The 16,249-nt window shown below is 43.7% G+C and overlaps 1 protein-coding gene and 1 pseudogene across 1 annotated transcript in view; one reads left to right on the top strand and one right to left on the bottom strand.

Moving 5' to 3' along the window:
* Positions 1 to 6,508: 6,508 nt before the first annotated feature.
* Positions 6,509 to 16,249, bottom strand: part of PAPSS2 (3'-phosphoadenosine 5'-phosphosulfate synthase 2) — a 73,013-nt gene continuing 63,272 nt past the window's right edge. Inside the window, exons 9-12 of the mRNA XM_037047279.1 lie at positions 10,670 to 10,805; positions 10,179 to 10,447; positions 8,892 to 9,121; positions 6,509 to 8,316 (exon numbers count right to left, since the gene is read on the bottom strand). Of these exons, the coding sequence (XP_036903174.1) occupies positions 8,175 to 8,316; positions 8,892 to 9,121; positions 10,179 to 10,447; positions 10,670 to 10,805 (777 nt within the window). The 3' untranslated portion in view covers positions 6,509 to 8,174. The remainder of the gene's footprint in view (positions 8,317 to 8,891; positions 9,122 to 10,178; positions 10,448 to 10,669; positions 10,806 to 16,249) is intronic.
* Positions 11,362 to 11,476, top strand: LOC118988043 (uncharacterized; annotated as a pseudogene).

The following is a 16,249-nucleotide window of genomic DNA, read 5'->3' as shown; positions in this document are numbered from 1 at the left end:
TATGATTCATCTAGGCAACTTAATGCCTTAAAGTAATTGAGGAAACTTTATTATTATTATTTTGCTGACAGTTTCTGGGTGAGAATGTGCGCCTTCCCTAGGTGATCGACGTTGGGAAAGGCCTTCTTATTTATGTATTTATTTTTACTAAAATATTTTTCGTTGCATTATTATATGAGTTTCAGATGCACAACATAGTTATTCAGTATTTATATATCATATGATTGATCACCACGATAAATCTAGTAACCATCTTTCACTGTACAATGAAAGGAGGCTGTATTCCCTCCTGTTGTAGTTCACATCCTGTAACTCACTTATTTTATAACTGGAAGTTTGTACTCTTACTCCCTTTCATCTCCCTTCCCACCCCGCAATCATCATTTTGTTTTCTGTCTCTATGAATCTGTGTCTGTTTTGTTTTTTAGATCCTGCATGTAAGTGAAATAGTAGAGTTTTTACCTTGCCTCATTTCAACTTAGCATAGTACCCTTGTAGCCTATCCCTGTTGTCATAAACAGCAAGATTTCATTCTTTTTTATGGCTGAGTAATGGTCCATGTTGTGTGTGTGTGTGTGTGTGTTGTGTGTGTGTGTGCGCGCACCACATCTTTATCCCACTCATCAGTCAGCGGATTCTTTAGGTCGCTTCTGTGTCTTGGCTGCTGTGACTAGTGCTGCCGTGAATACAGTTAGGGATGCAAATATCTTTTCAAATTAGTGTTTTGGTTTTCCTTAGATAGCTAGAAGTGGGATTGAGGAAACTCATTACTTTTAAAGAACAATTAGTGTTCTATGACCCGTCACTCTGATGTAGGGCATGCACGTGGCATATGTCGTTGGAATCTAGGTTCTCTCCTTTTGGGTATGGGGGGGAACACCAGATCTGGGATTGGACTAAGTGTAAATCCAAGCTCCCCATTAACTGTGTGTCCTTGGACTGGCTATCTAACTTTGAGCCTCAGCTTCTCATTATAAACTGTAGTGACAGTGGCACCCATCCTGCCAGGCTGTGTAGTGAAACGAGGCATAGAAGGCACTCCGCACAGGCCTGGCACAGTTAAACCGCCCAGATGTTGGCTATCACATCATTACTTTTACACACTGATGTTCATATCTGGTACCCAGGCTCACATGTTGAGTGTTGTCCATGCTTAAATCAGTTCTATGATCCTGAAGTCTACACTGAGGATTGAAATGGAACACCTGGGTAATGTCCTCTAAAAGCCTCGTTGTTGGAAGACTTCTGATGTGTCTCAAAGTTTTCCCAGATCTTTTTTAGAAACAGAGTTTAGTACCTCAATATTTGAATCAATTTAGTGTCTCCTTTATGATTCCTTTCTATCTCATTCAAACCCCTTCACACACACACACACACACACATGCAGAGTGACCCAGCATTCACCATGTTTTCAAGAGCTAGGTTGAGATCATATAAATACTCTGTATGGACTATAATAGCCTAACATTAGCAGCTATAAGCACTCCTAGGTTTGGTTTTAGGTGAGGCTGTCTCAGGCCTTAAGTGTACCTGTGTAAATATGGCAGTGTCCCTCATTGGTAAGGGCTTTTTGTTTTTGTTTTGTTTCACTGCATTTGTGTTGTTTGTGGACAAATGTTAACAACTTTCTTTGGCATAAAGAAAATAAGTTGGGTAATGTATATTTTAGAATTCTCTTTTTAGCTTCTTTTAAGGTCAGTATCAGAATATTGAATATTCTGATACACTGAGCATATATCCTGCATGACTACAACCTTCAGCACTATCTAGAAGCCTCAAATAAAGCCATTGAATCATTCCATTCAGAGATGACAGAAATATTTAGAGTGCCTTCCTTATTAATTTTGTTGATTTAGTCATCAAACATAGAATTTCCTTATTGTCTCAAAAGTTAAAGCTCTCCTTACATGTACAAGTGAAAATTCTAAAACATGTTCATGAAATTGTATTGAGAAAGATACATAGTGTGTATGCCAGATGCAAATGAGATCCAACATAAAAGAAACCATTTAGCAATGAGAATGAAAACAAAATATTCTTGGTAACACTGGTGTAAAATTTACACTATTTTAACAGCTCATAAAGCGCTTATGACTCAGATGCTGAACTGGGAGTATATTTTTGTGATTGTCTAATATTTATAGTTATAAATCTGTTTGAGAACACTTTTAGATGTAAGCTTTTGTGCTTTGAAATATGAGTGTGCCTCTAGCTTCCAGAAATTCTAAGAAAAACCAAGGTACTTAAATAGAGGATGATACTACATCACCCAGTATAATAGAGTCCTTTACACACAGACATGTCTGAGGGAGGTGAGTGTTGTCTACTGGGCCAGAGTGTTGCAAAGAGTACCAGGGAGGTTCTGTTGCGAGCAGCTGACCTAAGCAATAAGGAATTTCTTTGAAGGATATTGGAGCTCAAGATCAAAGGGAAGCTAAAGAACCGGGTGTAGGCTAGAAACTCCAAAAGTTCCAGAGAGGTTGTTTTTTGTTTTTTAGTCAGGAATTGTGTAAGAATGTTGCTTTTATTCCTGCGTTGGATTAAATGAACTCCCAACTGTTTATCTTTAAATTATCCATTCAAGATGAAAATCTGGGAAGTGAGTGTATAAACACCGGTCAGAAGTCACCCCCCCCCCAGTCCTGGAGCTTTGGGAGAACAACCCTGCATGAACTTTGGCTAAAGGGTTTGAGAGCAAATAATCTGGATTTAGTGACTCACCAAGACTATATGCAAAACAGGAGCCATATTTTCATCCAGAGGAAACTTGAATATTGTGAGGAAAATGGCTGCACACAAAAATGACAAATGACCAGCTGGTCACATGGAGCCCTAAGCATATGCTAAATGAAGGACAGTGTTGTAACTCAAGTGCACCTGCTGGAAGAAAGCAATGCACAGTTTGTGTGGACAACTTCAGGGACAGTTTGTCCCCATCCCATGAGCTCTTAATGATGGAGTGCTTGCTATTTGGTGTGCCCAACTCTCACTAGGTGATCAGTTTTTAACTTGTATATGTTTCCAGGTAGTGGGTATCAAAAAGAACAGTAGAGACTGAAGCATAACACTGGTTTTTGTTTTATGTCCAGGCAATGTAACTCCTTTCCTCTGATAGCAGTTGGAGGGAAGAGATGGCCATTCCCCTTCCTTTTACTCTGTTTAGGCTGGCTCTGGGCTGTAGTAGCTTTAATGAGGTTGAGTTGACTGGGCTTATCCAGCCCTTATCCTCCCATGCAGCTGCCTTTTGATCTTCACAGGGTGAGCTGGGAGGAATTTGGGTTGCAGGTTTGTATGTTTTGTTTGGTTCTGACAGGTTTCTGGCATCCAGTCACCATAAGAATGCACAAGACTTCCAGCCCCTCTTCTGTCATTTTCTCTGCAAAATCCAGGGAAGGGGGATTGTCTAGCCTGGCAGTTTGTTTCTGAATGTTTCCAGGTTTCAGTCACTCTTGTCTGAGTGTTGGCTGAATTCTCATCCCTGCAAAGGCTCTCCATCTAGTCAGGCCTGTTCTTCCAAGGGCTACCTCCAGGCTTAGGGGTCTACCCTGATATAAACAAAGACCAAGGTTCTCTGCTCGCCTCTGAAGGGCTTATATTTTTATGGAAGGAAGTTGGTGAAAAATTCTTTGCGTCCACTTCTTTGCTAGCCTCATAGAAAGTATTATTTTTATTTTTTTCTCAATTTTTCTTGTTATTATGGGATGAGTTTTTTGTGCCCTTCTACATTCTAGCAGAAGAAATTGTTCAGGTTTATTATGTTATGTAAAGTTCATTTTCAGCTCTCTAGGTTTCACTCCCAGCTGTGGAATTGTTATTATATACGGCGACATGGCCTTAGGCAAAACCTCTTCTGTTGGACACCTTTTCCCTTATCTGTAAATAGGCTTATAATATGTACCTTCTGGGATTGTTTTAAAAGTCATATGAAAAGGTTTTAGAAGCTAGGAAGTGAGTAAGGCTGTAGGTTATTGTGCCCTTACACAAGTAATCTTTGATTCTGGGCTCCATTGCTTTACCTATGTGATAATGGAAGTGCTGAAATAGATGGGCTTTTCACTAAACAGCGCACCGGCCATATTGGTAGACAGACAGGGGGCTCTTGGCAATTCTGACCTGATTGTCAGGACTTCTAAACTGGATAGCTTTCTTAGTCACTGGTGGTTGTCAGCTGTGGTAAGTGGACTTGTTTAACAGGTGCAAATTAGGAAACATGCCATTAGGTAGGTAAGTCATAGACATTCCATGTTCCTGGGGTTTCTGTTTATTAAACTCATTTATTTCCTTGGCTCCATTGGAGCTGTAAGTTTTCCTTGGTTACTAACTTTGAATATCCAAAGATCTGGTACTTCCATAATTATTTTTATGATTTGAGGATAGGATGGGGGATATAACATACCTTTGTAGATGGAATTCATTCCTTCCATAAGTGTAGGTTCTTGGTGAATACACTTATAGAGGCCAATCTTTTAACTAGTTTAAAATATCAGGTTGATATTGGAGTTGTTTACATGAAGATAGTACCATTATTTCAACCTGTGCTGAACTTTACCTTTCAACTATTTATGCCATAAGTATAAATCAAGATCTTTCTTTACCCAAAAATCCTTATAATGTATTGCCATTTATAAGAACTTTCACATGTCGTTTTAGTAAAATAGGTGCAGAGCAGGCTGAAACTTCTGAAACAAACCACCCGTATTTCAGAAGTTCACCGAATAAAGTGTGTAGTATTGATGCCAGCGATTACAAATGCATATTATGACATTGAAAGAGCCATTCCCATCAGTTGCTTGTATTTTTGAAGGTAATAAAACTTATTTTTTCTAAAAAGCATTTTATAATTTAGATGTCTCACTAATTGAGACAGGCTTTTCCTGCAAGTTAATCCCAATTAGGAGGTCTGTGGAAAGGGTAACAGGCTGCGTGGGGCGGGGCGGGGTGGGGCGTAGGTAGGGAAGGCCACCTCAGGTACAGGGATGAGCCGTTGAACAACTACCAAGGGTCACCTGTGGAAGGCTTGTTTATTAGTTCAAGACTTCCATCCATTATTCTTTCCTAGCCCCATGGAAAAGCATTATTTTTATTTTGTCTTGGTTTTTCTGTGTCAAACTAAAATGTCCAAACTCTAGCCATTGACCCATTTATTTTTAGTAATAATTTCAATACAATATAAACCAAAAAAGTAGGTAGTTCTTTGGAGAATTGTCTGTCCCTTTCATTATTTGGTCAATGTGTATTATGAGTGGTTCAATACGTAACAGTTAATACGGACCAAGGAATTAAATGAATGTTAGGGGGAAGAAAAAATAAAAATTTACTTTTATTTTGCTGCAATAATTTTTAAAATATGCATTTGCAGAAGGTTTAGTTAGGGGCACTGACCTCTGTCCCCTTAGCTTGTCCAGTGAAAAATGACAACAGCCAACATAATAGCCATCTGGTGTGAATGAATCAAAATTATACCTATATTTTTGTCAGATTGTCAAAAATACACTTTTTAGTGTGCTGCATAATTTTAGTAATTAGTGTGCATGTGCATGAGATGAAAAGTTGGAAATCACTGCTGTAGATATAGGAAGAGTTGCTTGATCTACTGATATCTGATTATCGATTACCTACCAGTGCTTGACCTTGAAGTCAGATGATAACAGAAAGGAGGGAGATGAGGAAAAAGCAAATTTTGCTGTTCTCAAGTTGCCAAAATTGTTTCTTTTTGCAGGGACTATGGGGTGGAAAGAAATCTTGTGTCCTGATGCAGTGTTGATGTATTTGTAAGTCCACCGTTGTCTGACTGAAGGATTTATATATGTGCCTTTCCAGGATCTTCTCACACCGCCCTGTGCAGTTTGGTGCCCCCCTCAGTACAACTCACGTCTTCGTGGACTTACACATTCCCTGCCCTACTCTGTCTGGTTGTCACTAGCAGCAGCAAGTGAGGGTCTGGGGAGAAGAAGGGAGGGGCAACAAGTGGTAGCTTGAGTTGGCTGTTACACCCGTCTTACTTGGAGTGAGGGTGGCAGCAGTCATTTTCGTTAAGCCTTCAGGACAGAAAGGAGGAGGGGACTCAAGAAGGAAGAAAACCAAAACGCAGGCCCTCCTGAAGGCCACTGAAAGTATGGGTGGCACCCGGCCTCAACTGCTGAGGTCATTGAAGATGTGGGAGTTACTGTGAAAAAAAACCACAACTGCTTCCCACCCCACTGGTACTACTCGGGGGCGGGGGGGGCACTTTGAGCAAAAGGGAGCAAGTTCGAAAAAAAAAATTCAATTTGGATCTTCATGCAATGAAATCCTGGGGAGAGGTCCCCGAGGAACCCAGACATCTCTGAAAATATCACTGCGGTGCTGTGTCACTCTCAGAGCAGTTCTTGAAGTGACGTGGGTGAGGTCCAAGAGCCCCGGCGTTATGGTCTGGAACAGAGCTGCTGCTGTTTCCAGTGACCAGGAGTCACAGAGCCCTCAGTGGGCATGTGGCCAACCCACACTCTAGAGGCAGAAGGGGCTCAGCTTTCCTTCTGAGACATTTATTAAACTAAGAGGAAGCATCAGTTGTGCATACAACTAGTCATTCGTACAGTGTGGCACCAGAGCAGGAGGACAGTTTTAAATATATTTAAAAATCACAAAATACATGGGTTAAGGCACTACCTGGTTTGCGTTTTGAATAAATATGCTATTTTTTAAAAGGCAGTTGTGAGTACCTCTGATGAAATGAATATAGGCACTTTATTATTAAAGTTACACTTTTACTGTGGCCATTGTATATTATGCTCAAAAGAACTTTCATTAGCTAAGATTAGCAGTCTTTAAAAACGGAATATTTTAAAAATCACAGTTTTCCCTGTTTAAGTCCCTTCCAGAGAGACTTATGAATAAAAGGTTCTGCTTCTTCATGTATCCCTTAGCTCCAGGGATTGTGCATAAAGTACAAAAGACTGCCTCCCAGGAGGCAAAGCCACCAGAGGATCGGTGTCTCAGAACAGCAATAAGTCTTTGAAAAGATTTTTTCCCCAACTGCAATAAAATCAGCTGGATTTAAAAGCCCTGGACCTTTCAGCATCCCAGAAGGCTGCTGTGTAAGCGCCCTCTGTTCGAGGAGCTTCGATAAGCAGTTGAGGCAAGTCAGACCCGGCTCCTGCATTGTTCTGTGTGGACAGAGTCCCAGACTGGAGTCACGTGGCCTGTTCAGTGCCACCAGCATTTCCCAGTAATGCCAGTTTTATGTTTTGCTGCAGTGCCCAGTAGCTCACAAAGCACGTGCTTGTACATTGTCTTAGTCTGGTCACCTGTCAGGTGAAAGGGTTGGATTCGGATCTTTTCCAGTTCTTGCAGCTCACTAGTCTGGAGGTGGGAATGGTTTTCGGTTATAGCTGGTGCTGCTGCAGTCTATAGGCACGGCCTCTTCCCAGGACACAATGCCCACAGCAAAGAGGAGAAAAATTAACTTTCCACAATATTGCCAGACTGAGCCCTGGGTGAAAATCTTTCATCAAAGCACTCTACGCCATTTAATGAACAAGGCACTATTTAATTGAAGTTACATTATTCACAGAAGTGCTGTAAGACTTCTCTTATTAGATAATATAACTTCAGTGCCATAAGTAGGTTGCATAGATCTCTGAGATTAAATTCACATTTTCACACATTTGGTTTCTCCAGTCAGGTCATCCTTCAGTGTATAAGAGATTAAGCAGTAAGACTGTTACAGCATGAGGTGAAATATTAGGAAGAATCGTAACATGAGCACACCTCTTCTAGGGAAGAAATTTTGTCAGTTGTGTAGAAGAGACTGCTGCTCTTCTGATTATTGTATTGCTGGTGTGTGGCATTGGGAGAGTGTAGGCTGGCAAAACTTAAGCTGGAAAATAAGCTTTACTTCTTGGCAAGTAAACAAGACACGTGGTCAGAGCTTTAAGAAATGTGGGGCCTACCTGCTCAGATACAGTAGACAATACAATTTCATTCTAAAGTGATAACAATATTGCTTTCATCTGCTAAGATTTGGTTTGACTTTTTTGTATATGTATTGAAGTCGACCTTAAAGTTTAGACACAATTTTTACCTCATTATAAAACTCTAAAATCGGGCATTGAGAAACAATTGGATACAAAGCATCTGATCACAAAAATAGAAAAGGCAACCAAAGAGCACTTGAGAGAGAAACTGCAGGCTGTTCAGCTGTTCTTCTCCAGGGACCTGTAGTAATCTGTCAGGACTTTCCATGCTTTGGGGGCCATGAAGCCATCTGGGGGATTCTCTCCTTCCCGGGCCAGCTTCCTCATCCTGGTTCCTGAGATGAAGTCAAAGTCGCTGTGCCTGTCACAGGGTGGGAACAAAGAACTCTGCTTAGGTAAATGATGTCTTCCTTGGACTATGTTATGGGTTCTGAGGCCGCATTTTTTCTGTCTGTAAAATGCTGCAGCTTCTACAATGGAAATTGCTAAATCCTCACCTCACCAAGGGGACTTGCAGAAGAAGCAGAAGTAATGGCAGCTGTGTTCTCACTATTTACTCTGGGTCCGCGCTGCTCATGGAAAGTGTCTCCTGTTGCTCAGCCTTCTCTGGGCGCTGAGCATGGTGAGTGTGCCATAACACTCATTCAAATGTGTTTCTGTGTGGACTTCCTTTTAACTTAATGTGCCAGGCACGCAGTCCTGATGCTCAAGGAATGTATGTTAAAAAAAGATTTACGGACCATCTATTCATGGGGCTGTGCTATAATTTTAGGGAACACAAAATGTGTAAGACCAGGTCTTGGCCTTCGAGGCATACCCATTCCAGTTGGCAGCATGTGGAGATATGCACTGGAGTTTTCCAAAGGGCCAGAATTTTGCTTTGACATTCCAGTTGTACAGATGTTGATCACACAGCAGTTTCCTTTGAACACCTACCTTTCTGGGTCATAGAAGTCCATGGCTTTTTTGGCTTTGTTGTAGGCAGCCACTCGGAATGGAATGATTTCCACAGAGGTGAGGCCAGGCGCCATGCTCAGGACCTTGCCCCCGTGAGTGGGTTCATACAGGTCTTTCTTGGTCTCAGGGTGGGGCATTCCTGCAGGGTCCCGGCCCACAATGTAGAAATTGGCTCCCGCAATCATCCGGGACCTGCAGTGCCACTGGACCTGGGAAACAGCACATAAGGGACATGCTGGTCCTCACTGGCCAGTTCTGGGGGTCCCCTTTTACACCTTCATTCTGCTTTAAAAGTAATTCAGTAATTTGGGTCAACGAATGCAAGAAACTCAGTGAGGTGTCTTAAAGGTTCCAAGCTCTTTTCTTCACCTGCTTGGTTATGCTGGGGAGGACAGGAGCTTTAAAGGTCAGAATACCCGCTCTTAGAATCCGAGGTTCTATTTCCTAATCTCCCCAAACAGGCCTACAGACCAGGAACACTCAGATCTTACTGTTTTACAGAACTGTGAATTTTACTTCCCTATTCAGAATAAATCACAGTTTAAAGGAAATGACAAACTTCGCTATCTCTTATCTGACTGCCAAGAATGAGCTAATTGCCTTTCATAGGCAGACGGTGACTCTAGTTCAACACAGCAATGGAATTTCAAAATGAACTGCCCTCTTTATAGCTCAGATGGAAATATAGAGGATGGAGCGGAGACTGGGAGGCCTAAGGCTTTGATCTGGGTGAAGAGAATTAATTTGTTAAACTGAGTTTGGGGCATTCCAAAGGATTGAGACCCTTCCTATTCATCATACTTCCCGCAAACTTGTTCAGACCCACTTCGCCGGTGGCGTGGTGGGACGAAGGAGGTCTCTGTTGGATAGGCTCACTGCGTGATTGAAAGGGAGACACCCAGTTTTTAAAGACGTAATCTCCACGAGCTACTAATGCAGCTTACAGAGCATGGAGAATCGGAGTAACTGGAAGTTTGGACATGGAGTACTAGGTGAGATACCACGTGCCTTGTAAACCAGTTAACTTGCATCATTCACACGCCACCTTCTGTATTCTCAAAGGCAGTGTATAACAGGCTGGACTGGATGTTTCCAGCACTTTGTTAAGCACTAAATAGAAACATAATGAACTTGGATAAAGAAGAGTCCAGAAGGTTTCAGAATCTGCTCATGATGAAGAAGGAGCCCAGAGACTTACTGGCTCCTGTACGTAAAGTTGGAGCCTGTGCTTCTGAGGCCCATGGCCCAGCTCAGGGAACTGCTCACCTCTGTGGGGCCAGCATACAACATAGGAGATGGGAAGATGGCAACGATGGTTGACTTGGGATCCAGGACCTCTTCCTCAAGCACAGCTGCGTGCTGCTTCATCCGCCAGGCCAGGGGCACATCATCATCCTTGGTCCAGCCCCCCAGAGGGTGGAGCAGGAGGACCGGGTTCTTGTAGCCCCGCTCCAGAAGCCGGCGGCGGGTGTCCTGCATCAACAGAGCGTGGCCATTGTGCACAGGGTTGCGCAACTGGAAGGCAAACACCACATCTGGACACAGGAAACACAAAAGCCAAGGTCAAAGAAGGGCAGCATCACTCATCTTCAGGAGCAGAAAGGAAAGACACAGCTATATGTATCGTTCAACAGACACATCAATAGAAGATGTTTCCGTCTTTTTAATACTATACAAATGCTGTTCCTGACATTCTTACTTCTGTAATCAGAGGTTGGGAAGGGGTAGTAACAAAGGTGCCAGACCAGCCTGCATACCAGCTTTCATTTCCTTAAATTTCTGTTTAAGCTCCAGAGGGGTCAGGCGGTACTGGTCCAGCCCATCATTCCACCTGATTCTCTCCAGCACCTGAAGGTCCCCGCCGACCAGCCAATCCCCACTTTCCATCACCATCTAGAAAAACAATGATTAAAATTAGTAAATAATATTGATTTCTATTTATCTGAAAATTTTCCTCCTTCTGGACCAGTCCTGGGTGACTGTTGAAAGACTGCCTGGAGCCCTTCGGCATTTCAAGCCTGGTAGTTACCAAACTTTGTGGTCCCTCGACCCCTTTATACTCTTAAAATTTATTGAGAACCATCAAAGAGCTTTTGTTCGTGCTGGTTATATCTCTCATTTTCCATGTTATAAATTAAAACAAAAATGAAATAGACCCAGAGGGCCTTCAAGAAATGGGTCAAGGCCAAGTGCAGAAAGGGAGGGACAGGTTCACTGCAGACCAAGAGCCGACTCTGCACATGCCTATATTCTAGTGCAGATCCAAAATGCCTACATTTGAACCTGGCCTTCCAGATTGTCATCAAAGCATAGTTGTCAAAGTAGAAAAAAATTTAAGTTTGTTAGATATGTAACTTTTAAAGGTAGTATGTGGGCTTCTGTTTGGATTTCTACTGTGGGACCCACACACAGGTGTGAGGAATGGTCAAAGTCATGAAAAAGAAACCCTGGGTGGGGGAGTGAGGGTCAGCCCTCCCCTCGCAGGGCGGAAGCATGCCCTGGGGCCTGACAGCACACACTTCGGTCACTGCCACCCACTCAGTGGCACCAGACCGTGGTTTTTACATCTACACCTTAAACTTGCATAATGTATTATGTCCATTGTATCTCAATAAACTCACAAAAAAGAAAAATATGACAACCCTTGTTTTTTTCTTTAAACTTAAGACTACGGCTCAGTGCAATCAACTATGACTCAGAGCAAATGCCTGTTCTCAAGCATCAGGACAAACAGAAATCTTATTCCTCAGTCAAACAGTGGTCTTCTGACCCTTAATCTGGTTGGATTCCACAACTGCCCTTTGTCCTGCCCCAGGACAGTGTGACCATCTGAAATGTCACGGAGGAGAGGGAGGCAAGAGTGGAAGGAGAGTTGACTGACCGCCAACAGCTGGTCAGAAGACACCAAAGTGGTGATGACATAGCTCTGGTTCACATTTCCTGTCATGGCCAGATGCTAGGTTCACAGTGACTTGCATTCCACAGGGGTACGGGGAATGTGGTTCTCAAGTGTCCGAGTCTGCCTCTCCTGGTGACATCTAACAATATCTGAAGACAATCTTGACTGTCATGACGGGTGGGGAGGGTATGCTGTTGGCATCTAGTGTGGAGAGGCCATTGCACAGGACAGCCCCTCCCCCAAGGAGTTATCCAGCCCAACCGTCAGTAGTGCTGTGGCTGAGAAGCCCTGGGTGGAGAGAGGGTGATTGCGCAATGTTTGGTTATGTTTTCATGGCCCCCTTTCAAAACTCTGTGCTCAGAAAAAAATCACGTAACAAGAATATTTTCAAATACCTATACCCGTACATTTACTTTTTCCTCATTGCTTAAGTTAGACTACAGATAAACTTTTAAAGGATTTAAGATTCCAAATCCCTAGGAGTGTAGTAACTCATTCTAGACACTAGAGGTCCACCCTACACCGGTTCTAGCTGCAAGGCAACATTGAACCGATTTCCTACACTACTAGCCTAAAATGTGCCTGCCTGAAGGGTAATGCCAAAATGATGTTTTTGGTTTTACTAGGATAGAGAGGGGTAAAGAGCATTTCTTTCACCAAGGTGATCAAATGGTCCCCAAACTGACTTTGCCTAATTTCCTAGAAATTCCCACCTCCTGCCAAAGATAGGCAAGAGACTACACACAGCTAGAGAGTCTGCAGAACTGAACACACTCACAGTGCAATGAGCAACAGGGGAACTGGGCTCAGGATCACAGACAGCAGGAATGCAAGGAGGAGAGGATGGCTTCAAACACTAGGAAGAAGGCTGAGAAGAGGTGAATCAGCTCACAAAGGTCAAGGAGAAGAAGACTTGAGACAACCTGGAGAGGAAGAGGGAACACGCCAATTAGGAGGGCAGCAGCTGAGGACAGAAGGCACAGAGGTCAAATGGGAAGGAGAGGGGAGAGAAGAAAGAAAAAAGCAAAAGGAAGGGAGAAATGGTGACTTCAGGAAAGAAGGTCATGATGAAAGTGTTCAGAGAACAGAGTTGAGAAGAAAAACTACCATTATATAAGTGGAGGATATTCATTTCTGTGATCTCTCTCCTAGTGATGGGATTCGGAGCTGTAAGGAACTTGTGGACCGAATACCCTCATTTTCAGATGAGAAGGCAGCTTTACAGAGGGGAGGTGGCAAAACTCAAGCGCTAATAGCTGACTCCACCAAACAACGCTCTCTTCACATTGCACTCACTGCCCCTCATCAGTGGTCCCCACGCTGAAGTTTCAGCGTTACCTTCAGAGGCATCTTCCATTCCTGCTCTGTCCAGGCAGCACTTACTATGTGCTTTGCCATGGCCCTGCTGCTGGAGATTTGATGGTGATCAAGACAGAGCAAGATGTGGTCCTCGATGATTTTGCAGTTTGTGTGGGCTGACAGAGGAGTAAATGGGTAACAATACTCTGGGACAGGTGTGGACAGGACAAAGGCAGAGTACTCTGGGAGGACAAGGAAGGGACACCCAGTCAGGTTCATAGGTCATGGGAGTAAGACCAACTTCTTAAATGGGAAAGGAGTAACAAATGAGGTGAGGAGGCAGGGGTGAAGGACCAGAGTCCTAGGTTGAGGGACTAGCATGGGCAAAGTAAGAGAGGATGATGAGTGGGGAGAGTGGGGGAAGAGAGAATATGTTGAGACGCGGCGGTAAGAGGTGGTATGGAGTCATAACTTCACAAAGAATTCCCAAATAAAGCTTCACTAGTTCCCTCTAGCGAAAGGATAGAGAAAGGATCAGAGAGGAGAAAGGCAAGAGACAGGGAAGAAACGAAACATCCTGGCACAAGCAGGAACAGAAGAGAAGTGGACAGATTCACGCAGTGCAGGGGGTGGAAACATCAGGACTGGGGGCTAACTGAACAAGGGAGCAGACAGAAGTAACAATGACCTTCAGGTTTGGGACATGGCCAGTGCTGGGGTGGGGGGGCCACTCACTGATCTGGGGGCCACCAGAAAGGAGTCAGGTCGGGGGCGAGGTTGCCCCTGTGGAGTGTGAGGCCCTTGCAGGACCTGTCGGGCGGGGCGGGGGGAGCATACAGGAGAGCACTCTGGATAATGTCGAAGGCACTGGTTCTCTGCCTGCTCAGTGCTGCAGAATCACAGGGAACTTCACCCCCGACACCCAGAACGGACCCCAAGGCAATTAAACTCTGCGAGGATGGGATCCAGTCCTGGTTAATGGTTAAAGCTCCCGGGGTGGCTCTGAGGATGGAAGTGACCTGTGGTCTTCACTGCAGAGCTCCAGGGAAGTCACACCCTGCTCTCCTGGTTTCTGCATCAGTAAACTAGAGTGATGATTCTTAGCTACTTCACAAGAGCGTTGTGAGAAATAATTACCGTTTGGAAAAGCCTTGAAAGCCATGGATGAAGGGCAACAGGGCTCCTCCAACATTAGTTTAATAAGTTTCACCGGCTCCTCCTCATACTTTCATCTGCGATCATGTCACATGGTTCCATATGAGAGACGAGAGAGAGGGTTGGCATGACTCGCATGGAAGGCCGAGGTGACACTAGTGAGGAGCAATGCAACAGGGGTGGATCCTAATGACTCCGACCATTTTTCCATGCAAAATCACTCCCAGTGCCACATGGAAATTACTTTTGGAAGTTTGGGGGTTTTTTAAAAAGAGAGGTATTTAAGTATTATGTGAATTTCAAGGTACCAAAAAAAAAATGCAGAGTTTCCTTCCCAATAAAACCCAAGTGTTGTGAGTCTGGTAAACACACCGTCAGCATCCAAGTGCAGCGTGTACACGGTGAGTGGCTTTCTCCCTCTGGTTTCCCATGGCCCATTTCTCAGCACCACATGGCTCGCTGGGAATGTTTCCAGAGTCCCTCTAATAACCTTGTGGTAGAGAGTCACTGACTGTATTGTCAAGGTCACAGTCACATCACCACTCTCCCAGGCTTCTAAGAAAGTCTGAGCCTCAACTGCCAACACATATGGCAAGATAAGATAAAGAGAAATAATTGTTTAAAAGCTCCCTTAGGTTCTGTTTGGTTGGTGGACGTCAGGCCCAATGAGTGGAACTACGTCAGCAGGCATGACGACAGACAACCATTCCTTAGGTCACTGAGCGAAGATGAAATCACAAACCTATAGGATCACTATCGGGGGAAAAAAAGGAGCAGGCACAGACGAAGGCCCAGAACACAGTGCCTCAAACAGCACTCAATGTCCAGCCATTTCCAGGACAGCGGGCCAGCCTCTGGGAGAGAAACTGTTCGGAGGGTTTTGAGCTGGACGTGCATTAAGATGAAAGATGCTTATCTGCAGGGCGGAGAGTTGAGTCCAACAAGCTGCTTCGTGGCCAACTGACCTCTGGCATCAGAGGCTGCCTCCAGCAGCCTTGAAAAGGCCCTTCCTATCTTGCCACATTTTACAACTGGGGAAAAAAATAAGACATAAGTTTTCCCAACAGATTCAGACAGGTTTATTTAAACATCCATTTTACAGGGTCTCAGGGCTGAAAGAGATCTTGGAGTTATTTTGAGTCTGGACCCCAACTTTTATAAATGAAGAAACTGAAGCTTAGAGAGAAGATGCGCTTTTAAGGGTCTCCTGGACCTCAGACTGGCCTCCTCCTGTCAACTTTCCGAAAATTAGTTACCCCAGCTAGGGACTTTGACAAGTCAACTTAGCAGTGTATGTCTCTTTAAATTTCAACCCCAATGCTTTCATCTCAGATGAGAAATGATTTTTGGAATTAATTTCCCATATTTTCTTTATGGGAAATGAATCACCTCCACCAATTCCATAATACCCTCCATTCCCACCCCACCACCCAAAACAATCAGAAATTGTAACGGAATCTGAGGAGTTTTAGTTTATTTTGCATTTAGGCAGGAGAGACTTGAAATGATCCTAATCAGATGAATACATTTATCAATCTAAAAAATATCCACTGATGAAAATGTGGTATGCTTCCCTCTGGAAACTCTGCCAATATCTGTACTGATTTTTGTCCCCTGAAAGGATGTCACTGACCTCTGCCCTGGCCACAAAACATGAACTCTGAGTCTCTTTCCAAAGGTTGGTTGGATCCCTTCTGAATTAAGAAATTGATTTCCCTTGTAAATTTTCAAGATGGACAGGACTGCAAGGTCTGGCTGTGGTTTTGTGCGTAGCTACGGTTACTCATGGTGCTAAACTAAATTATCCACCTGGCACAGTTGTTTCCCATTTAGCTCAGAGACCCAGACATCACTGGGTCCAAGGACACAAGAGATCATTTAGACCATTTAGATCATTTAGACCCTCAAAATAAAGACATTTCTTTGCCCCTTTCTAAAAAGATCTCCAAAGCAAAGCCTGCAAAACCTCCCTTAGAAATGTATT

Source organism: Sturnira hondurensis, unplaced genomic scaffold, assembly GCF_014824575.4.
Source record: "Sturnira hondurensis isolate 20B ecotype Veracruz unplaced genomic scaffold, ASM1482457v3 Scaffold0005563, whole genome shotgun sequence".
NCBI lineage: Eukaryota > Metazoa > Chordata > Mammalia > Chiroptera > Phyllostomidae > Sturnira > Sturnira hondurensis.
The sequence above is the reverse complement of the archived record's forward strand: the minus strand, read 5'-3'. Positions and strand labels throughout refer to the sequence as shown.